The 23640-nt window shown below is 40.8% G+C and overlaps 1 protein-coding gene across 1 annotated transcript in view; it reads right to left on the bottom strand.

The window, feature by feature from the left end:
* PAPSS1 (3'-phosphoadenosine 5'-phosphosulfate synthase 1) overlaps positions 1–23640 on the bottom strand; it is a 98406-nt gene that overhangs the window by 47692 nt on the left and 27074 nt on the right. The window contains exons 4-8 of the mRNA XM_029951366.1: positions 15311–15418; positions 11643–11756; positions 9266–9377; positions 7022–7227; positions 3121–3256 (exon numbers count right to left, since the gene is read on the bottom strand). Of these exons, the coding sequence (XP_029807226.1) occupies positions 3121–3256; positions 7022–7227; positions 9266–9377; positions 11643–11756; positions 15311–15418 (676 nt within the window). The remainder of the gene's footprint in view (positions 1–3120; positions 3257–7021; positions 7228–9265; positions 9378–11642; positions 11757–15310; positions 15419–23640) is intronic.

Below are 23640 nucleotides of genomic sequence, written 5' to 3'. Positions count from 1 at the left end.
AAGCTACAGAAGAGTCTGAGACAAGCAAAAGTGATCATACAAATCAGCACAAGACAACAGCCCACCACCAGGTAATCAAAATTCTTCTAAGATGTGGGAAGGAGAAAGAGGGAGAGGTAGGAAAACAAATCCCAGGTAAAAGAAAAAAAATAAAGATTCTGTTTTCTCTCCTTGAACTATGTATGAGATACAGACACATCAGCAGAGGACTTGTTAATAGCCTCCTAAAAGACAGAACAAGAATTACAAAGGAAACTCCTGGATCTGTTGCTTATTTGCCTTAGTCTAAAATGGAAAAGTAAACAAAATAATACTCTACAATCTTTGTTGTCTGATGTAAGGATAATTGGCTCTCAGCTACTTCAAACAAAGTTGCAATCACCCATTATGCAACAAATTCTCTAAATGACTTAAAATGTTTGGCTCCTAAAGAAGAGTGTAAAACAGATGTAATATTAAAGACTCCAATTATGAATAATTCCTTGATAAGACCCCTCATCAGTGCCAAAAATTAGTTTACTAACATGAATTACAGTTATGAATTCAAATTTTGGCAAAAAATTAAAGTAAATATGGTGGTCTCAGCACATTTTCCATTAAACATGTTTTTGTTCCACAGAAAAAAAAGCAAAAGCCTATTCGTCTTAAACTATCAGATGATTCTGGTTGCAAATGAAATAAGATCCAATTAGAAGTGTCTTAAATAATTCATGCATTCAGTCTCTAAATAAGAAATCTGGATACAGAGGACTCCAGGACTGATCAGAAACTCAGACAGTGTTAGACTCTCGGGTTCTCACAGATACAAAATAGCTCCCAGCGCTCCAAACACTGTATCCTACCACAACAGCAGCCCAGGCAGGAAGAAAAGGGACAGGAAAAGAGGACTCTGTCCTAAGCCCGTTTCTTATCAGGTCGAACCTTTCCCAGAAGCTCCTCTGTCTTACATTTCAGGGGCCAGAACGGACTTACAGGACCCTTACACTGCCGACTAAAGAGAATGAGGTGCCATCACTGACTTACAGCCGTCATGATACATCCCCTGTGACCAGCACAAAGCACATAAGCAAAAAAGAAGAAAATACGCTGTCGTACAGGCAGGCACCAGGCGTAGCCTCCAGAGAAACTGCCGCATCCATAGTTTCAGGCATGCTTCAAATTCAGAGATGAGTGAAGTCAAGGAGGGGTGGGAGCAGGGGCCCTATGCTCAGATACTGTACACGGGCCAAGCAGAAACTGTGAACGAATGAGGCTGGGTGGGAACCGCACAGCCCCGAGCGCTGTGTGGTCTCCAGTTCTCCATTTCTTTTACACTCTTATTCAAATATCAGCAAAGGACAGTAGAGTTTAAGAATAAACATATTTGAGGCATCTGGGTGGCTCAGTTAGTTGAGTGTCAGACTTCGGCTCAGGTCATGATCTCATTCCCATGGTTTGTGAGTTCGAGCCCCGTAGAGAGCTCTCTGTGGTCAGCACAGATACCACTTTAGATCTTCTGTCCCCTTCTCTGTCTCCCTCCATCTCTGCCCTGTTCCCGCACATGCGCACGCTATCTTTCTATCTCGCTTGAAAATGAACATAAAAAAAAAAAAAAGATTCTTTCTCTAACCTTTACACAAATAGGTAAAACTAGCTTCAGACTCAGAAATTATGACACATTAACCTTGTAAGGTGCCATTTACAGTGCGTTAAGCAACTTATTTAATTTTTTAAAATAAAATGTTATGTGTAGGGTACCACCGCTGTCCTTGTTTTTATAAGAGAGGGAAGTGAGCCTTAGCGAGGAAAGTAATTTCTCCACAGCCACATGGCTCCTGGGTGGTGAAGCAGGGGACAGCCTGACTGCCAGGAGCTGAAGTTCACAGGAGCTAAACATGACTCACAAAATGAGTGCTCCTGCCCAGTTTCTGTAGTCACCTGGGAAGGGGGCTCCTGGTTAATAAATAAGGCTCAGCCGCCCGCTAGTTCCTTACAAAGCAACCATTTTCACCAGACTTTTCTCAGCCACATCCACTCCATTTCTACACAGAAAACAGTTTAAAAGGCAGCAGTAATGCTTAGGGCTTAACCCTTTCTGTAGTTGGTGAGAATTCATTGGTAGTAGAACTGCAGGATGTTTCAAATTCTTCAGATCTTAAAAATGCCTCCCAAACTCTAAGGTGAATGCCGGTCCCTGAGGTGGAAGTTGAAATTTTGAGTGTGGGTGCACCGGTGTCAACACATCATTTACCTACCTCTGTGTAAAAGACCTGCTTTCACAAACTGTCAGATAAGAAAATCCCTGTCGCAAGTAAGACAGTGTTATAGAGCAACTGGGTGCTTGGATGGCTCAGTCAGTTAAGCGTCTGACTTCAGCTCAGGTCACGATCTCACAGTTCATGGGTTCAAGTCCCCCGTGGGGCTCTGTGCTGACACCTCAGAACCTGGAGCCTACTTCGGATTCTGTGTCTCCCTCTCTGCCCCACTCATACTCTGTCTCTCTCCCTCTCTCAAAAATAAACAAACATTTAAAAAAATAATAATAAAGAGCAGCATCTATGGTCTCTACTCATGCTACTCCATTTCACCCTAATCCAGAAATCTGAAACCATTATAACCTACTCTTCAACAACTTTTCCTGTTACCCCCTTAACGTATCTCTCCTGTACACCGTAAGTTCCGGTCTTATTTATTTATGGATCCTCAGCACTTGGCACCTGATATGAAGGGGCACAACACACATCTGTTCAATGAACAGCAAACATGATATTGTTGTTCCATTATTTTCTGTGGTGATACGTCAGACTCCTAAGACATCCCGAGATATAAAGCAAACTGATAAGAGTAAATTACTCAAATAACTTATCTTCCATAGTTGTATTCAGCTTTAGTATATGAGTTTTTTAAGACACAAATAAAAGGTCAATCTGTAATTGGCAAAACCATCTTCCAAATTACACCAATCTATCAGAACTACATAGATTGGATTAGATCAACTACTTCTCCCAACACATTCCATTGCGACATTTATTCATCATTCTCTTTCACACTTCAGTAAGTATTGGAAAAAACCTTCCAGAATATCCCCAGCAAGCAGAAACTCCGAGCAGTCCATGTTAGATAATTAGATCCCTGTCTTACCAGCATTCATATCTTTAAACTTCTGCTTTAGCTCAGTAGGAGTGAAACGATACTGATCAAGACCGTCATTCCAGCGAATTCGGTCCAGGACTTGAAGATCTCCCCCAATCAGCCAATCTCCTTGTTCCATAACCATCTAATAGGAAGAAAGAGAGTTTTTTAAAAAAGAAACCAAGATCAAAATAAGACAGAACATTTCCATCACATGAGCTACACGTAGTTGTTAACTAATCTTAAGGCCAATGGTAAACATGTCTGGCTTATCAACTGAACTGGGATTAGCGATGCATTAAAATTAGAATGTATTTGGTGCACCTAAGTGGCTCAGCGGAGCATCTGATTCTCGATTTCGACTCAGGTCATGATTTCATGATTATGAGATTAAGCCCCACATCAGCATGCTCAGCAGGGAACCTGTTTGGGAGACTCTCTTTTTCTCTCTCTCTCTCCCCCCCTTTTCTCTGCTCATGCGGTCTCTCTCGAAAATAAAATTAAAACAACAAAACAAACAAAAATTAGAATATTTTATAATTCCTCAGAAGCCTTGTAACACAATTATATTTACACACGAAAGGCAAACAGCATCAAAATAAGTCATTACGACTCGTTCCGTAACAAAACCATTCTCTTCATTGTTGTTGCATGCTGTTGTACAGAGACCTTTGTAACCCTGAGTCACCCCACCACCTGTGTTCTCTAACCCTACACTTTTGAGCAATTAAAGCAATGATGATGGAGCTGGACACAAATTCATACCTTCCGATCTCCACACCACCTCTGATTTCCACTGCTTTACTCATGTTCTCTCCCTGCATCTGAGAGGAGGTATGTGACTTCCGACCTGTCCATTTCACACGGCACCTCTCAAGCTTACCCTTCCCTCCTCGGCTTCAGCTTATGTACTAATAATGTACCTACACCACTGTAGTCCCTTCCTACCAGGTCTTCCTTGCTAGAAAGTCCCTCCCCATCCATCAAACCCTTCATTCGATAAATATTTATCGAGTAACTGGTACGTGCCAGGGCCTTTGTTGGGCACTGGGAAATGCAGCAGAAAATAGGAGAAAGACCTTACTCTAAGTGATCTTACATTCTAGGGGGGCAGACTGAGCAGAAACCAGACAGGTATCGGCTCGTGACGAGTGCTACACAGAAAATAACCAGGGCAATGGAACACGGTGCCCAGGGAGCAGAGTGAATGACATGTAAGAGGAAGCAGTCAGTAAAGGTCTGAGGAGGATGGCACTGAACCCGAGACGACTAAAAGGAACCAGTCATGGAGGTAAAGTATTTCAGGCAGAGGAGGAGCAAGTACAAAGTTCTGGAGCAGAAACAAACGCCTGAGCATCTGTCCTTGAGAAGTGGCCCAGCGCCAGGAAAGTCAGAGCACGGAGAGGAGCAGTGGTAGAGTGAGAGAGACCATGAGTTAGAAGGTCAGAGCTGGACCACGTCAGTCCTCACAGGCCACAGTAAGGCACTCGGGTTTTATTCTATTTACAACGAGCAGCCACTCAAGAGTTTCAGAGGAGAGTGCTATGCTCAGATTTATATTTTTGAAGCTCGTTCTGGCTTCTCTGAGAAGAGGAATGGCAGTGGGTATGAGGAAGCAAGAGTCATACCAGAGCACGACAGGGACAGTGTAGGCCACAAACCTCGGACGATTCGAGTGCAAGCGTAGGTGGGATGGGACACTCCCCGCACAACGCCACCAGGCCAAGCTTCCTAAAGTGCCACTTTGTGACTATCTCATGCTCCCAGGCTGCCCATGACCTCCACTCCTAACAAGGCAGAGCAGCGCAAAACACCTAAGACAAACTCTAATCCTGACTCCTAACTGGTGCCTCCACAGCTCTGGGCAAGCCAAACCCAACGGAAGACTCCTCGGGATAAAGAAAACAGCTGGTCTGCCTCCAAGGATCACTGTAAGGACCAAACGACAGAAACATGGTTTGGAAAGCATAAAGCATAAATATGTGTAAACCACATGATGACTGGAGATTTTAACATCTCAGGGTATAATGCTAAGCCTTCTCTCTCCCTAAGGTCCTCTCTCCTGCTCAACAACCAGCCCCCCGTTTCTCAACCGCATGGAGTCTTTGTTCCTCCTGCTCCCTAACAGTGGAATAGTGTTTCTCACCGTTCCCTCCTATCGAAATCCTGCTGGCTCCTTAAGGTTGCTTACCAGGTACTAAGTATCCTAACAAGTTGTGCAGATACTCTCAATAAAAGTGGCACCTACATCAGTAATCACTCTCTGCTGCAGATTATGGAAGATGGCTTTGAACCCCCAAAGTCTTTAATTCATTTAAAAAAATTTTTTTAATGTTTACTTTTATTTTTGAGAGGGAGACGAGAGAGACAGAGAGAGAGAGAGAGAGAGAGAGAGAGAGAGAGAATGAATGAGAGGGGGGAGGGGCACAAAAGAGGGAGACACAGAATCTGAAGCAGGCTCCAGGCTCTGAGCTGTCAGCATAGAGCCCAACGCAAAGCTTGAACTCACAACCGCAAGATCATGACATGAGCTGAAGTCAGGCACTTAACCAACTGAGCCACCCAGGTGCCCCCAAAAGTCGAATTCAAATCAGACCGTCATCCCACCTATTAGCTGTATAATTTTGGTCAAGGCGTTTATCCCCTGTAAGTCTCAATTTCTCCCTGTAGGATGGAAATGCCACCCATCCTATAGGTTTGCTATGTGGTTCAAAGAATTTACATAAGCATGTTTTGTAAACCATGCTATATGTTATTAGTAACTACAGAATTTTGGGGCACCTGGGTGGCTCAATTGGTTGACCCTCTGACTTTGGCTCAGATCATGATCTCATGTTTCGTGAGTTTGAGCCCCACGTCAGTCTCTGTGCTGACAGCTTAGAGCCTAGAGCCTGCTTCAGAGTCTGTGTCTATCTGTCCCTCCCCCGCTCATGCACTGTCTCACTGTCTCCCCCGTGCCCTGCCTCTCTCTCAAACAAACATTAAAAAAAATTTTAATAACTGTAGAATTTCAACTTTGAAGGAATATCTTGACACCATCACTAGTTCAAATTCCTTATTTTTCTAAAACAAAATATCTCCCTATTTTAAAAAGTTTATCACTTCTTCTCCTTCATGGGATGAGATTTAGCACATTGCCAGGATCTAAACAGATGTCAAAAAAATTTCTAGATAAAGCTACGAAAATTTCACTTAATTTCTTTTAAAGCTCAAAGTGTACCTTACAAAAACTGACAGAAATTTCTCTTCAATAACATTTCACATACAATACATAAAATACATGAGGCCCTTTGGAAAGAGTAAGTGGATTTCACTGTTTTCCTATCAGAGGCCACATTCAACTAGAAGTCCAAGTACATATAATCACCCTGCCACAGGCTCCCAGAGCCCCTGCCCTCACAGCCCGCCTGTGAGTACAAGATGTTTGCTCCACCACAGCCAGCGAGCTCCAAGCCTACAGAGTGTGCCCGCCGTATACATCAGCCACACAGCACCGAGCTCAGTGCCGAATGTGAAAGAGATGTACTGAACAAATATTTATTTGTACCAAAACGACAAGATCATAGTTCACCACATAAATCTAAGAGCCCCCAGTGTCCTTTCTGCAAAATGATTTTGTTTTTGAGAGAGAGTGTGAGCATGCGCGTGCACAAACAGGAGGAGCAGACGGAGAAGGTAAGGGAATCTCGGCAGCCTCCACACCCAGCACAGATTCAATCTCACAAACTGTGAGATCATGACCTGCGCTGAAATCAAGAATCAGATGCTGAATCGAATAAGCCACCCAGGCGCCCCCATTCTGCAAAATACTAACAATTCCAACAGAATAGTCGACATACGGGTAATGTGCACACTGCAGCAGAAACATTATTCACAAATCAAGATACATGCAGCAAGGTTTGCTCAGGACCTTGATGTAGGGATGGTTCTTGCACGTTGTTCCCCACTGTCTGGCACAGCGCTCCTCCTTTCTGTGCTCAAAAAACTCAGGGTTGCGAAGAATAGCCACACGGCGGCCCTCATACATCAGAGCAAATGCCGTACAGCCGTCCAGTCTCTCTTTATCTTCCTGAGAAGCAGTCAGAACTATAGGCACTGACAAGTTAATGACACCCCCTGCAGGGCACAAAAGAACATAAAACACACAGCTTGGATTACTCAATAAGCCTGGACATCCCCCTTTCACTTCAGGGGACATTTCAAATAATAAAAGATGTAAAGCTCAGTGACAGTACATGACACAGAAAATCAGGACAGAAAACAATTCCCCCCACCCAAGCAGTTGAAAAAATAACACAGCAAAAAATTAAGACCATCAACACTGTGTAGCAATATACTTCTCACAATAGTTCATGAAACTGTCTTCGGGAAGAAAAAATTGGTATAAAATCACAGAAGCAAAAAACAGTTTAACAAGGAAGAATCAATTGGGTAAGCCTGGTGTCACCAAAATATACTGAGCACCTCCAACATATGACAAAATGTTTTCAGGGCCTTTCTAGGAAATGTACATCTCTGTTCTGAGAACTATAATTTGAGTGGCAAGTTAAGTATACTTGAGTCTGCTTGGAATACTTGGGTTTCCTTGAGATAAGAAGACAAAAACACCCAAAGGTTTTTTTATTTCTTGGTTTTTAATCAGAATTGAACCAGTATCAGTGATTACTGGCCAAGAAACAAAGGAAGTGTGTCCATTTCAATCCAAATATATTGTTTGTGAGACAAAAAGCATCCTTTCAGTTTCCAACCTTCTTTCAAGTTCCTAAAGCTTGTTTGTTTTTTTTTTTTTTTTACTACTCATTATGCCCAGGTTAGAAAAATAAAACACACTCTCAAATTCATATGTGGATCTTGTTTAGATACCGGATAAAAACATACTTTCTTAGAAATCATGGCTTGCCTTCTCTGGACAAAAGAGGTCAACAAAATCATTAACTGGCTGGTTGCTTTAAAGTTAACACCACTAAGTATAGTTTAAAAGGGAATATTAATAGGTAGATTTGTAGCAAACACAAGGCTAAATCATTCCTAAGGAGGCAGTCCACAAAGACTTTGCCATTGGGTCCAAAGAAGAAAAATCAAAAAGCAATATTTAACGCTTACATTCCTGTGATACAAGTTTCTTGAGAAGAATGACTAGGAGTTACAATTTCTAATATCGATCTCATTCCTTAGTTAAAAGAAGTCATAACACAGAAAAACACAGTAGCAATTTAGTAGGGCTCAGTGACATTTAAAAATATTTTCTTTAATGTAACAAATTAATCTTAACCACAGTATACAAAGTTCTGGGTAGCTGAACTGTCAGTACAATATACCAAACATCAACGTCTATGGCATTTTTTTTTTTTTTAAGTGTTTTAAAAGAGGAGGAAGAACCATCACTTTAATCATCAATTTCAGGACTTCTCTGTTTTGTTTTTAAGATTTTAAGTAATCTCTACACCCAACTTGGAGCTCGAACTCATAACCCTGTTATTAGAGTCACATGCTCCACTGAGAGCCAGCCAGATGCCTCTATTTCAGGGCTCCTTTACTTGGACACCCTCACTCCTTATGAGAACACTCAAGCAGGCACAGATTTCAAGACAACAAAATTCAGGAAAAATGTGCACTTTTCAGAGAAAGGCCTTCCATGACGGTCAGGTGTATACCCCATAGGAAAACTCCATTTGCTTTTTAATTCCACTTTTAGCTCTAATCTCCAGGTTTCCCTTCTCCCTCTACAATAAATCGCAATCTGGAAAATAAAACAAAGATCTCACAGTTCACTTTAAGCATTCAGTACTGATATAACTTGGTCTTAAAATACTACCTCCAGGGGCACCTGGTGGCTCAGTCGGTTAAGCATCCAACTTTGGCTCAGGTCATGATCTCACGGTTCATGGGTACGAGCCCCAAACGAGCCCCACACTGGGCTCTGTGCTGACAGCTCAGAGCCCGGGCGCCTGCTTCAGATTATGTGTCTCCCTCTATCTCGGACCCTCCCCACTCATGCTCTGTCTCTCTCTCTCTCTCTCAAAAATAAATAAAACAGTTAAAATGCTACCTCCATTAAAGACAACACCACCACTTTTTAGAAGCAGTGATGAATTGGTGCCACTGTGTAACTGCTCTTCCATACTCAATGTACCACGAATGTAGACGGTCTTACCATCCAGGAGACAATCGAAATGAAGGCACTGCAAGTACTCCCTCTCTCTCATAAAGCCGTTCAAGGGGGTCGCCCAACCTTCTGCCAAAACCTGTACCCACTGCATATCCACCTAGTAAACAAGACAGTAAAGGAAAATGGTCTACTTCATTTACATATGAACAAAGAAGTAATAACCTTGAGGAGTTTAAAGCAATGGAAACAAACACCTCAAGAATGATTATAGATTACACAAATCTAATAAAGATTAAAGGCACTAGGAAAATGTGCATCTCTCCTAATAAATGTGGATAACATTAGTCTTCAAAGGATTTCTAATAAGGATAGCATCTCCTAAACTAGTAGTTCTAAAACTTTAATATGTTAGAAGAAACCCTGGGAAGGCCTTTATTAAATAAAGATTGTTTCACCTCCAGAGATTCTACTTCAGTCGCTTTGCTGTGGGGCCCAAGAATGTGTATTTTTAATAGGTTCCCAGAAAATGCTAAATGATAGTCTGCAAGTTATACTTTGACAACTAATGCCTTAAACTAAAACAAACTTTACGTAAAAATATTTACCAAAATAAGTGCCTGACCAGTGACAGGGCATATTTCATTCTACAAAGATTATATTATTTCTGGATCTTTAAGATTCCTAGCATATCCTACCAGAAGGTTAAGGAATTGATGGACTATGTATCATTAACAGAAGCTGGACATGCTCGTTGTTTAACTGTGCATGTGCACGTGCATGAGTAGTGGCTCTCAAATGAGAAAAGAGAAGCACCTGGCCAAGTGGTGTGCAGTAAAATGCACCTTACTATTTATTCCCAAAGTACGTTGACCAATGTGTTCCACAACACATCAAATAACAGGTATTCCCCTCCTGTAAGTGACAGGAAAAATTATATGCATAGGCCAAATTGTTTCACTTACTTTCAAGTTTTCCTCTTATCAATTATTTCTAAACCTTGGACAGTGGCCACTATTTGTCTCTATTGGAATTCAATTCTAGATGGTAGGTGTTATGGGTGGGAAGTCTGTCTCCCTCAAATTAATATTCTGAAGCTATCTGGAGATGTGGCCTATGAGGAGGTGACAAGGTTAAATGAGGTCATAAGGATGGGCCCCTAATCCAACAGGTCTGGTCCCATCACAGGACAAGGAAGGGACACCAGAGTTCACAGCTGTCAGCAAGCCGGGAAGAGAGCCTCACCAGGAACCAAGTCAGCCAGCACCTTGATCTTACACTTTCAACCTCCAGATCCATGAGAGGGGTAGTTTTTGTTGTTCAATCCATCTAGTCTATGATATTTGCTATGCCCCCCACCCCAGCTAATACACCATCCGACTTAAGATGGATTTTTAAAAATTGATTATTTTTCCTAACTGCCGTGCAAAGAACAAGCCCTACATTAAAAGAGCCGCTGTGTCTCTGGGCTGTAGAATTTGGTCGCCCAGATTCGCAATCATTCGTTCATTCTCACTCTGTGTGTGTATGTTCACTCCATGCAAAGTGTGCCAATGACCTCGTCGGTTCCTTTGTGACAGTCATGTTCCTACGTGGCTCTGTTCTCCGACTCTCCCTCTCTGCTCCCCCGGAATGTCATGGCTTCTGGTCAGAGGCCCAATCCCATAAAGCACATCAAATAATCTCCTTCTAATCAGGGATTTGAATAATCGCTTAAAGAGGTTTTCTCTAAGCCCAGAAGTTTGTTGGTGGGTTTTTTCTTTTCCTCTTAATTTAAGATTTAGTGCTTCCCTGCATGTTCTGGATTTTATTAACTAAAAGAAAGGTTGGGAAATTCAACTTCTGGTCTAGCTTCTTACTCCTTAATCTCTCTATTTTTAAAGTATATCTAAAGAATACAATTTAAAATTCTCTAATATTTGAAAATGATAAATTAAAGTTTCCAATGTTGTCATATCTAGTTTAACTCAGTAGGGGTTTTTTTTGACGGGGGGAACACTTAATGATTTTAGAGCTAAGACATCCACATAACTAGTCTCAACAAAATAAGAAATTCAAAGTTTTGGCAGAGGATTATGAGACATGTTTGGAGAGGAAAAAATGTTCATTTTAATTACTATAGAGTACTTCGAAGCTTTACAAACCCATTCCTTCTGATAAGCCTAAGACTTTTACATGATCTTTGGTCTCTGCTATTTCAAAATAGGTAAATCTTATGACTAAAACCAAATCCAAGCCATGTTATTTTGGGAATATGGTTTCACAAATTAAATACATTTCCAACCCCTGGAAATTGTGATACAAACCACAACTATTCCCCCTACCACCAGCACCCATGCCCTCAAACATAGCTAAAAAACACATTTTACAGATAAGAGCAATATAAGGCTCAATCACTCGGTATGAAAACCAGAAAAGCACTTACTTTATTAATTTTCAATGCTGGCAATGTTTCTGCATCTGTTTTCGCCAGGTGGAGTTTGTTTTCTGGCACATACAATTCTTTTACTTCATAAGAGGCATCCACAGGTACGATGTCCTATACAACAACAAAAGTATAATTATACGTTGATTCAACAATTTAAAGTTCTCCAAAGGGTGTCCTGATGAAGAACATTAACGTTTTAAGGTGAGACTTTAAAAAAGTATAAAAGGGTTCGGACTGTGATGCCTCCTCAGTCAACTTGCCTCCTGTCAGCTCGTCTCTCCACAGAGAATATCCCACATACTAGAAGTCACTAAGCATTATGTCTCATTACCTAGAGAAAGGAATGAATCCAGAGAATGTGCCATGTATGTCAAAACTGGGCAACTGCAAAGAGGTGACCTCAAGTAAGAGGTAACAATAAAAAGAACCTGGAAGCAAATACAGTCACTCTGAATACAATCATTATTGTCTTTAACATGTCACCAAATCATCTTATTCCAGCTTTGGTATGTGGTATGGGTCTTTATCACTAGTGTCACTAAAGTCACCCTCTCAGTCCTGCCACATGGAACTCTAGAATATGTCAGCTTTACTCCCACTGTGGCGATTTGAGAAACAGCACTTCTTTGGTCCCATATGAAATGCAGTCTGGAAATTTTATCTGAACTCCAAGTACTCACACGACAGTGGGACAATGCTCGTCTCTCAGAATATACGAGACCGTATTTGTGATAACCACAACATAGCTCCTTCGCTGATGTTTACAAGGCGCTGATGTTTACAAGGCTTGTTCACAACATTTGTCATACCCCAAGGGATAATTACTAAATGTGTTTAATTACTTCAACTTTCATTTAAGCCAAATCTATTAGGTAACCTTCATAAGCATACAAAATTGTCAATGATTAATAAGGACTTTTTTGTCCAAGCAATACTTTGTTATTCAAAATAGAGTAATACTCAAGAGAATGAGAAGATAAGCCACAGACTGGGAAAAAATATTTGCAAAAGGCATATCTGGAAAAGGAATGTTATCTAAAATACACAAAGAACTCTTAAAATTCGACAATAAGAAAACAAACAGCCCAATTTTTAAAAAATGGGCCAAAGACCTGAACAGAAACCTTATCGGAAAAGATCTACAAATGACCAATAAACAAATGAAATGACACTTTGCATCACATCAGCAGGGAAAGGCAAATTAAAACAAGATACCAATACATAGCAATTAGAATGGTCAAAATCCAAAATACTGACAAAAACCAAACGCATGTGGGGATATGAAGTAACAGGAACTCTCCTGCACTCCTGGTAGGAATGCAAATGGTACAGACATTTCAGAAGACAGTTTGGCAGCTTCTCACAAAACGAAACACACTTGGGGCGCCTGGTGGCTCAGTCAGCTGAGCATCCAACTTCAGCTTAGGTCATGATCTCACGGTTTATCAGTTCAAGCCTTGCATTAGGCTCTGTGCTGACAGCTCAGAGCCTAGAGTCTGCTTTGGATTCTGTGTCTCCCTCTCTCTCTGCTCCGCCCCCCCCAAAAATAAATAAACTCTGAAAGAATCAAAAACCTATACACACTTAATTGTGTTCCTTGGTATTTACCCAAATGAGCTGAAAACCTATGTCCACATAAAAACCTGCACAGATGTTTACATCAGCTTTACTCATAATTGGAGGACTTGGAAACAATCATGATGTCCCTCAGTAGATGAATGGATAAACTGGTACATCCAGACAATGAATGCAATAAGAAGAAATAAACTATCAAGCCATGAAAAAAGGCACTAAAGAACCTTATATTGTATATTACTAAGTAAAAGGTGCCAATCTGAAAAGACTACATACTGTAAGATACCAACTATATGACATTCTGGAAAAGGCAAAACTATGAATACAGTAAGAATATCAGTGTTGCCAGGGGGTGGGGGTGGGCAGATGAAGATTTTTTAGGGCAAGGAAATAATACAACAACAGTAGACAGTATCACTAATCATTTGTCAAAACCCACAAAATGTAGAACCCTGATGTAAACTGAATTCTGGATGACGATGTGTTAGAGTAGGTGTATCAATTCTAACAAACGTATCACTCTGGGAAAGGGTATTGAAAAGACAGGTTTATGGGGGAAGGGAGCAGCAGGTATATAGGAATTCACTGTACTTCTGAAAATCTAGAAAGATTTATTCTCCGGGCACCTGCATGGTTCAATACATTAAGTGTCCGACTTTGGCTCAGGGCATGATCTCATGGTTTGTGGGTCCGAGCCCCATGTTGGGCTCTGTGCTGACAACTCAGAGCCTGGAGCCCGCTTCAGATTCTGTCTCCCTCTCCCTCTGCCCCTCCCCCAATCATGCTCTGTCTCTGTGTGTGTCTCTCTCTCTCAAAACTAAATAAAAACATAAGATTTATTCTCCCACATTTCTCCTCACAGATGGAACAAAAGAGACATAGTTTAGCATGCGTTAAATCATGTGCCAAAATCAGTCTCCTGCTACTGGTAAATTCAAGTCCTCTGATCTTTCTCATGATAAAACTAAGGATAAAGAGAGTAAACATGAAGGAGAAGAGAAAAGTAATAAAATTTAGACACAGGAAAGAAATAAAGAAACACCACCTGCTACAATACCAAGTTTAGCTAATTGTTCCTGGTGTGCAGACATGAAAGGCATTTTTGTCCCTTGAGCATCCTGTTGCTCACAGGAGGAGGTAAGTGGAAAACTTTGTAAAACATAAACCATGCACACAGCCCAGGGCGCTTCATACACCTTCCAGGCCTTCTGCGATGAAGCAACCAGCAGGCATGCACAGCTGAAGGCTAGCCATCGTGTTTACAGGGCTAATTCTACATGAGGACACTAAAGACAATGGTGAAGGAAGAATGACAGCTTCCACCACCTGCCTCTATGCTCTCTTTGAGGTTTCAATACTATACAATCTGTATTAATGAGGCAGATTATTTATTAAAATTTTATTTTGAGAGCGAGAACTGAGGAGGGGAGGGGCAGAAATAGAGGGAGACGGATCATCCCAAGCAGGCTCTGCGCTGTCAGCATAGAGCCCAATGTGGGGCTCACACTCATGAACCATGAGATCATGGCCTGAGAGGAGTTGGACACTCAACCAAATGAGCCTCCCGGGTGCACGGAGGCAGATTACTTCTAATGCCAAGCAAAAGAGGACATGTCTTACATTTTGCCAGGGGTCTAAGCAGTGAGTATACATATGCAGTTTATACGTAATACTTGATTTCACTGCGTACCTGATGAGGAAATCACATATAGCAAAGTCTCGTGGTTTTTTTGTATGTCAATTATACCACAATAAAACCAGAACGAAAAAAGACAACTTTTCTTATAATCTAACAAAAGAAATAACATATGGTAGTCCATTCTGTGCATTCTAATTCCAGGAATTCCTGTTAATACATTTAAATTATAAAATAGCAGTAAAGAGAATTTGGAATTGAGAAAAAAAAATCACCACACATACAGTTATCATTGTCATTTTTATATATTCCCTTCCCATTCCAGAGCACTGGCAGTTTCAGGAGTCTGTATGTATAAAACCTATTACTTCATCAACCAGAAAATAAAAGTTCAGGATCAACTTTTCCTACACGAACAACATGACTTGCGTTAGGAGAACTGCACACACCCTACATGTTCAATTAGCTTCTTAGAAATGTAAAAGCTCTCAGCGTCTCGAGACACACCCATTGTTCCAGCTGCAAGATAGAGGACAGAAATCCTCTGCACCAGGAGTAAATGCTAAAATGACATTACACAAAAAGTCAGGCATTCATTAAGAGAAAGACCATGATAGAGGTTCGCAAAATAGACTTAAATACATCAATCACAAAACACTAGAAACACAGTATTTTCACAAAATCAAAGATGTCGGCATCTGTGAACCTGTCTCCTCAGCTCTTTAACAAAGATTACATGCGCATATATGGTACAGGTCAGTCATGAAATTCAATAATTTAAAATCTCTGAAATGCAGGGGCACCTGGGCGGCTCAGTTGGTTAAGTGTCTGACTTCTGTTATGATCTCACAGTCTGTGAGTTTGAGCCCCACATCAGCCCCTGTGCTGAGAGCACACAGCCTGGAGTCTGCTTCGGATTCTGTGTCTCCCTCTCTCTCACCCCTCCCCTGCTCACGCTCTCTCTCCCCCAAAATTAAACAAACATTAAAAAAATGTTTTGTTTTTTTTTTAAATGTTTATTTATTTTTGATACAGAGAGAGACAGAGCATGAGCGGGGGAGGGGCAGAGAGAGAAGGAGACACAGAACCGGAAGCAGCTCCAGGCTCTGAGCTACCTGTCAGCACAGAGCCCGACGCAGGGCTCGAACCCACGAACGTGAGATCTGACCTGAGCCGAAGTCGGAGGCTTAACCGACTGAGCCACCCAGGCGCCCCAAAAAAATGTTTTTAATAAAAATAAAGGCAAGCTACCTGAAGCAAAGGGACTAACATACCTGGGACTAACATTAATGCTTACTACAATTCCAGCAGCATCCTAAGGGCATTTGGATGAATCCATGTAATCTTCATGCAATCCTACCTATGAGGATGAAGTATTCTCTTTTAACGGATTTGGAAACTGAGGCTCAGAGGAGGTTAATAACGGGGCCCAGAGTCGCTGCCGTACTATCTGCCAATGCACTTAACACACGCACAAAAATACTCAATAAATATAATGTGCTTGCTACATTCCAGGAGCTGCTCTAAGTGCTCCGCATATACTAACTCACAGGCTCCATGGTACAATTGTAAGACTGGTATTGTAATTATTTCTCATTGCACAGACAAGAGAATTGAAGCCAGAGAAAGTAGATATTTTTCCCAAGGTCATGTAGTCGATTGATAAATATTAGAACTGGGATTTCAACTGAGGTCCAAATATTATTCCCCTCCAAAAAAACAAAACAAAAACAAACCTTTACTGTCTCTCATGAAAACTAAATTATGAGACATTTTGTCACACAAATTGTTCTTAGTTTATATTCTTAGTTCACAATTCCCAGAGTTTCTGGTCTGCATGTGATCTTTAGGAGTCAAAGTTTTAGACAAAAAGTAAAAATACTCAACATTTCAGTTAGGCCTCAACACTTCTATGAAGGTTAAGTGAGCGATTTTCAATCAACTGTTCCAAACCCCATCATTGTCAATAAATTAAAAACCTCCATTTCCACCACTTTGGAACTTCAGAACCCAGAATCCACAGTTGGGCAACAAATGACATAGGGAACCCAGGGAAGAGAAGAATTTCACAGACACAAAAAAGTCTACATAGTTTTGTTTGCCATTTCTGAAGTGGTTACATTATTTAAGAATAGGAGATCTTTTTTACATTATGGAGGTTGACTATTCTCTTCTACTGCATTTACTGCTATAACTGTCAACAGTTTCGGAGAGCCAGAGGACAGCATCCAACAGACTAATCTTTTTGACCCTGGGTGGATGCAACAGGGCATTGTGAACTGGTTTCCAAGGCCAAAATCATTAGATTCTGCTCATAGATAGCGACAAACAGCAGCAGTGTGCACTGCCCACCGTAACACTCCATGTGCACAGCGGGGTGCACGCACGGCTGGGTGCACGCACCTTGCTTCCACCCTGAAAACACCCCTCTCCAGAAGCACACTGTAGGGGACACTGGGAAATACGAATCTACTCCCACTGAAAAAACGTTCAAAGTAGAACTGAGAACTAACAAATATTTCTATGTATCATGTCTTCCTTCCAACCACACCCTAGGTTAAGAAAACAAATATACAAATAATTTGTGAGAAACTCTAAGTGTCTCCAAGGAAGTAGTTTGAACATGAAAGAGTAGTATCAATACTATGAGCTCAAATTATTTTTCTAACGTTCTGTGTACTTATACAACCACGAGCACATTTGGGATGAATACAATTTGAGTATGTTATATGCATGGACATAGAGGCTGTTATAATCACTTTCCTTTCAAGAAAGGGTTTTTTTTCTTATTCTGAATCAAAATAATTTTTTTCATTATAAGCATTACCCATAATTGTTCCCTTTCCAAAACTCACATCCAGCAATATTTTTAAATGAATTTTAGCCTCACAACTTAAATACAAAATTTTTCCAATGCCTAACTAAAGTCGAAAAAAATTTAAGAGGTTGTTCCTGTTCCCCTAAACAAAATACATCAAGTATTTTCTGAATCAACACAAATAAAACAGCACGAACCAAAAGGAACATGAAACATTTGCTCAAAGAAAGAGAGTTCTATATAGATTCTATGTGTAGAGAGTAGAAAACTCTCTACAAAGAATACAAAAAGAATTTTTTTAATGCAGACAGCCAGTTTCTAGCACATATTACTGACAAATCTTCTCAGTTTCCAAAACCACTGTTAAACACCTAAAAGGAGCAAAACCACCTCAAAATGAGACAAGATATCTGGACAACATAATGTGAAGTCCCTACCACACGAGCCATCCATTCTATTTGGAATTCATTAGGATTCCCAGAGACACAGTTGGTTATTAGACAACGTGTTCTTCGACTTGAACACAGAAAAGTTTTTATTTTGGGGAATTTCCTTTAAAACAAAAATAGATCACATGCCAGGCCAGGAGCAAGTGTTTAAATACCTAAACCCGTCACCTCCAATCTTAAGAGCACCACAGTCACCCAGCTTTTACACCAAAGACTTAATCATCCATTTCCTACATAAAAGGTAGCTACATTTTTGCATGGAGCTCAAGCATATTGTAGTATAGAGGTGGAATTTAAGGAAAGGTATTAAGCAGGCTGTGTTGTAGCTTATGGGCAAGTAATAAATTATATCATGTATCTTGAATGTATCATAGATAAGCTGCTATATAACGATTGCCACTTCAGATAGCTGTGAAATTAGGTGATTAACTAGTTGTTGCTTAACCTTCTAATTTCTGTGTAAGTCTAATTACATGAAATAGAAGTTGGGGGTTTGATTTTTTACTTTGCTTTTCTGTTTGGAGTGTCATTGTAACTACTGTAGTGTAAATGATGGAAAATAATTGCATATGTTAAAAAAATAAATAAATAAACAGGAAAAAAAAAAGGATAAAGGGACGACAGGGCAGCTCCGGAGTAGGGAGGGGTCATTAATTCACATGCTACCGCGAACCACCCAGATCTAGAAATACTCAAATATAATGAATGCTTAAATATTAACTTAATTCCAAAATGTTACATGGCTATTCAAAACTTTTCTTCTTGATTGACTAAACAATCTAAGAGCTAACATACCATATCTATAATCTTTGTTCAGAAGGACAATTCTTTGCTTTTATCTGGAAGCTGGCAGACAGAACAAATGTTTATTACCTGAAAATAGCAGTATTCTTGCCTTCTCTTTTTAATCTTCCTAAAGAACTGTGAACATGTTAATAAACATAGTGATTCCACATTCTAAGTTTTGCCTTTAAGTATTTTCTGCACCTTTTTCTTGAGCCAAATCTGCTCAACAGATATGAACCCTAGAGCTCATTCAAATTTTATGTAACTATTAAATTTCTATTATCTAAACTACATGCATCCAAAGCATGAGCACCAAATGACATTCTGGCAACGCTTTAAAACTGAACTGCGAAGTCAGGTTTTTATGTGCAGTATAAAATCCATTTAGAGCACTAAACCACCATTTCATAAAAAGACAAACCTTTAAATAATTTATATCACTAGTAAATCCAAAGTTCCTCGTAGATTTAAAAACGGTACTTAAAATATCACTTTAGATGAAAACCAGCAGCAAGAATCCTACTTCCTCATGTCATGACACACCAAGTTAAATGCAATCCCAGCAGGCCACCTAGTGACCACTCAAGAGTTTGGGGAAAAACTTAAATCCAAAATCCTCAGTATTTTTCAGTGCCTTTTATTTTCTTGAACGAAATGCGAAGATACACCAACAGAAGCACCTTAAAAAATAAAGATGCTCTGACTGAATACTGAGAAATTAAATATGAATATAAATGAACATACTTCCTCATCCCAGCTATATTACACAGGCCAGACCAAAAGAGAGAGAAGACAATCCAGGGATGACTGAGGATATACAACATTATGTTAATGGGATAATCATCATCGTAAAATACCCACTGCACAGAACATTAAAAACAAATTTTTCTTGGACAGCAAAACCAGTGTCATATCTTAAAGAATATTAAAGAAACAATACCTGGTAGAATTCATTTCTGGAGAGTCTCTCCAAAGCAATACCAAGCATCAGATAGATAAATTTCTTTGCTAGCTATCATGGAGACAGCACTTCTCAAACATCTGCATTCTCTAGAAAGCCCCAAACATGCTATCCTTCTCTGCTCCAATAAAAAGTCTGCCAAAGGGGCGCCTGGGTGGCTCAGTCGGTTGAGCACCCGACTTCAGCTCCGGTCATGCAAGCCCTGCGTTGGGCTCTGTGCTGACAGCTCAGAGCCTGGAGCCTGCTTTGGATTCCGTGTCTCCCTCTCTCTCCCTCTGCCCCACCCCACTCACACTCTGTCTCCATCTCTCATAAATAAATAAACATTTAAAAAAAGTTTGCCATATATTACAATGGAAACTATATATTTGGTCTTTCTCCCTGGTTCCTGGCACAGAGCCCTTAAAATACATGCAATCTCCAAAGTGGTAGAGTGTGTCTGATATGATAACGTGATGATTCCGGGCTAAGGGGGTCCTCAAGAAAGACAACACCATACTTAGAGGGTTGGAACTTTCAACTCTGTACTCTGTCCCCAGAACTCTGGGCTAGGGAAAAGGCTGGAAATTGAGTTCAGTCACCAATGGCCAAAGACTTAATCACGCCCATGTGATGGAACCTCCATAAAAACCCCTAAAGGTTAGATTCAGAGAGCTTCTGAGCTGGTGACAGCATGTCCACAAAGGGCGTGGAAGAACCACGGCTCTCCCTCCCCATATCCTGCCCTGTTGTCTCTTCCATTTGGCTGTTCTTGAGTTGTATCCTTTATAATAAACTGGTAATGGTAAGTAAAGCACTTTCCTAAGTTCTGTGAGCTGATTACTGAACCAGAGTATAGGGTGTCTGGGCAACCCTTGAATTACAGTCAGGCAGAAATGTAGGTGTCTGGGTACCCTCTTTGCAGCTGGCATCTGAAGTGGAGGCAGTCTCGTGAGACTGAGCCCTTCACCTGCAGTGTCCAAGCTGTGGACAGTGAGTTTCAGAACAGACTTGAATTGCTGGACACCAGCTGGTGTCAGAAAATTAGACAATTGGTTGGTGCGAGAACAAAACAAACCAACCTCAAAAGTCTAATAAACTGAGGAGCCCAAAGAGGAAATAAAATGTACTTAGTTTTATTATTTTAGAAAGAAGACTGTTTTCTATGGCTTAATAACCCAAGTCACTCATTTACGATTCAGATTTAGGTCTCAGGACATAAGTAAATCGTAATTCATCTGGCACGATGTGTCTCAGCTTTGCAAGTTATATTAGGTAACCGACAATCACTTGTTATTTCACACTACACAGAACACACATTTCACGCAATCAGAGACAGGCACAGGCAGTTTACTTCTTTACAAGGTCAACTCTCCTTCCAATCCAGACAGTGCTGCCTCTGATCTGCTCTGAAGTACTCTGAAAGTATGCAAAAAATATGAACTCCTACTAAGACCCAATACTCTCAAGTTCTCAATCCCAACTACGCTTAGGAAAAAAATGGTCAAGGAATGAGAAAGAGAGCCATAGAAAAAACTGATACTTCAGACACAAATGAGAAATGGCAAGAATCTAGATAAAAGGCAAGGCAGCGTAGGCTGAGTGGGCTGCAGAATCCAACACGCCGTGTTCAAATCTGACTCTACCCTGCACTGTCCTGGGACAAACAACATCACCTCTCAAAGAGTTGTGTCCGCATCAGTAAAATGAGGATAATTGTAACTACTTCTCAAAGTTTTAACATAACATTAAATGTATTTTTTAAATTTCTTTTTAAGTTTATTTATTTTGAGACAGAAAGAGACAGCGTGCATGGGGGAGGGGCAGAAAGAGAGGGAGAAAGAGAATTCCAAGCAGGCTCCGTGCTGCCAGCTCAAAGCCCAACAGCAGGGCCTGAACCCAGGAACCGTGAGTTCATGACCCGAGCCAAAACCAAGACTCAGATGCTTAAATGACTGAGCCACCCAGGCACCCCCTACATCAAATGTATTAAAGCTACCAGGCCCTGCCTGTGTGGGAGGTCTCATCAGTTTCCATCTCTGCCTACCACGTTCCCTTCGAGCACACACAATTCTACTTGTACACATAATGCTAGTTAGCGCACAACCTCTAACTTCATCCTCACTCCTTGCTCTCAGCACGGCACTCCACGTCGTCATCCCCTTCACTTCCCAGTCTAGATTTGTGTGACCAGCTCTACCCTGAGCTCCCAAGACCCACCTCTGGAAATCCTCACAAATGCCTCTGTGATGACAATGAAGTTATGCTCCATGCACCACCCATGGATCACCAGGGAGGATCTGATTCCGAAGGTGCACACCACACAGAGTTCCCTTGCAGTCAGGGTGCAGCAGGCATATGCACTCCTTGCCGCCCCGAGCTGAATGTCAAGTGCTTACTGGTCTACGTATGTGCCCTAATGCTCACTCGATGTTTAGATTTGTGAAAAAAACAAACGAGAATAAATGTCAGAACAGAAGTAGTCATGTATGGGTGTGTATTTCTTCCTTCAATTACACTCATAAATTCTACATCATGCTAGAAAAGAAAAAAATGAATGAACTTACATAGTCATCCTAGTCTACGACTATAAATAATGGTGATAAGGACCAAAAATTAAGGTCCATGAGGCAGGAATTTTTACTGTTTAATTTAATGTTATGTCCCCAGCATTTTACAACAGTACCTAGTACATAAGATACTAAGTATTTGTTAAATTAACTAACAGGATCGGGGTGCCTGGGTGGCTCCATTGGGTTAGCATCTGACTCTGGATTTCAGCTCAGGTCAAAATTTCACGGTTTTTGAGTTTGAGCCTCACGTGGGGGGACAGTGCAAAGCCTGCTTGGGATTCTCTCTCTCGTTCTCTCTGCCCTTCCCCCATATGCCCACTCCCTCTCTGTCACTCTCTCTCTCTCTCTCTCTTCCCCCCTGCTCCCTGCTTGCATGCTCCCTTCCCTCTCTGAAAAATAAATAAATGAATAATTTTCAAGAGAAAATCTCCCCATCTTAAACTAATATAACCAGAACACCTTTCTGATTGTAGATTTAATTACACTGCACTTTAGGAATAACGAGAACACTGCTGAAAGTAAAAGCCAGAGGCGTACGGCAATGAATCCTAGGAATTCATACACTTGGTATCCTAGATATAAAATCCAATGTCCATAAGTGAGTTACTTAGTATCTCTAAAATACTTCAGAAGTTTACTGTATGAATAAAACTAAAGTTCTTATATAAAATACTCAACACAAAGACCACCTGGAAAACTGTCACAGTCAAGTGAGAATTGGTTGAAAGCTAAACTAAAAGAAAGGTCACTTCCCCCCAGATTCTGACAATCAAAACAAATATTTTAAAAGACACAAAGCAGGGGGCTTGGGTGGCTCATTTGGTTAAGCATCTGACTTCAGCTCAGGTCATGATCTCATAGTTCTTGAGTTTTAGTCCCAAATAGCGCTCTCTGCTGTCAGCACAGAGCCCGCTTCAGATCCTCTGTCCCCTCTCCGCCCCTCCCCTGCATGAAAGCATGAGGGCTCTAATACAAACATTTAAATATTTTAATAAATGAAAGACACAAAGCCCTACATGAACCCTTAAAATAAATACTCAGTAAAACTATCCAGACAGAATGAAACTATCCAATCATCAGACGGTCTAGCAGGCATAACATAGACTACCATCCATAAAAAAGAACAATTAGTATAATCATTAATTAGGGGCAAACACCTTAGAACCAAGGCTTTAAGCCACAGACAGTAAAGCAAGCAACAGCATCAAGAAAAAAAAA

This window comes from Suricata suricatta, chromosome 1 (assembly GCF_006229205.1).
Source record: "Suricata suricatta isolate VVHF042 chromosome 1, meerkat_22Aug2017_6uvM2_HiC, whole genome shotgun sequence".
Lineage (NCBI taxonomy): Eukaryota > Metazoa > Chordata > Mammalia > Carnivora > Herpestidae > Suricata > Suricata suricatta.
Note: the sequence above shows the minus strand (reverse complement) of the source record. Positions and strands in the feature narration are given on the sequence as shown.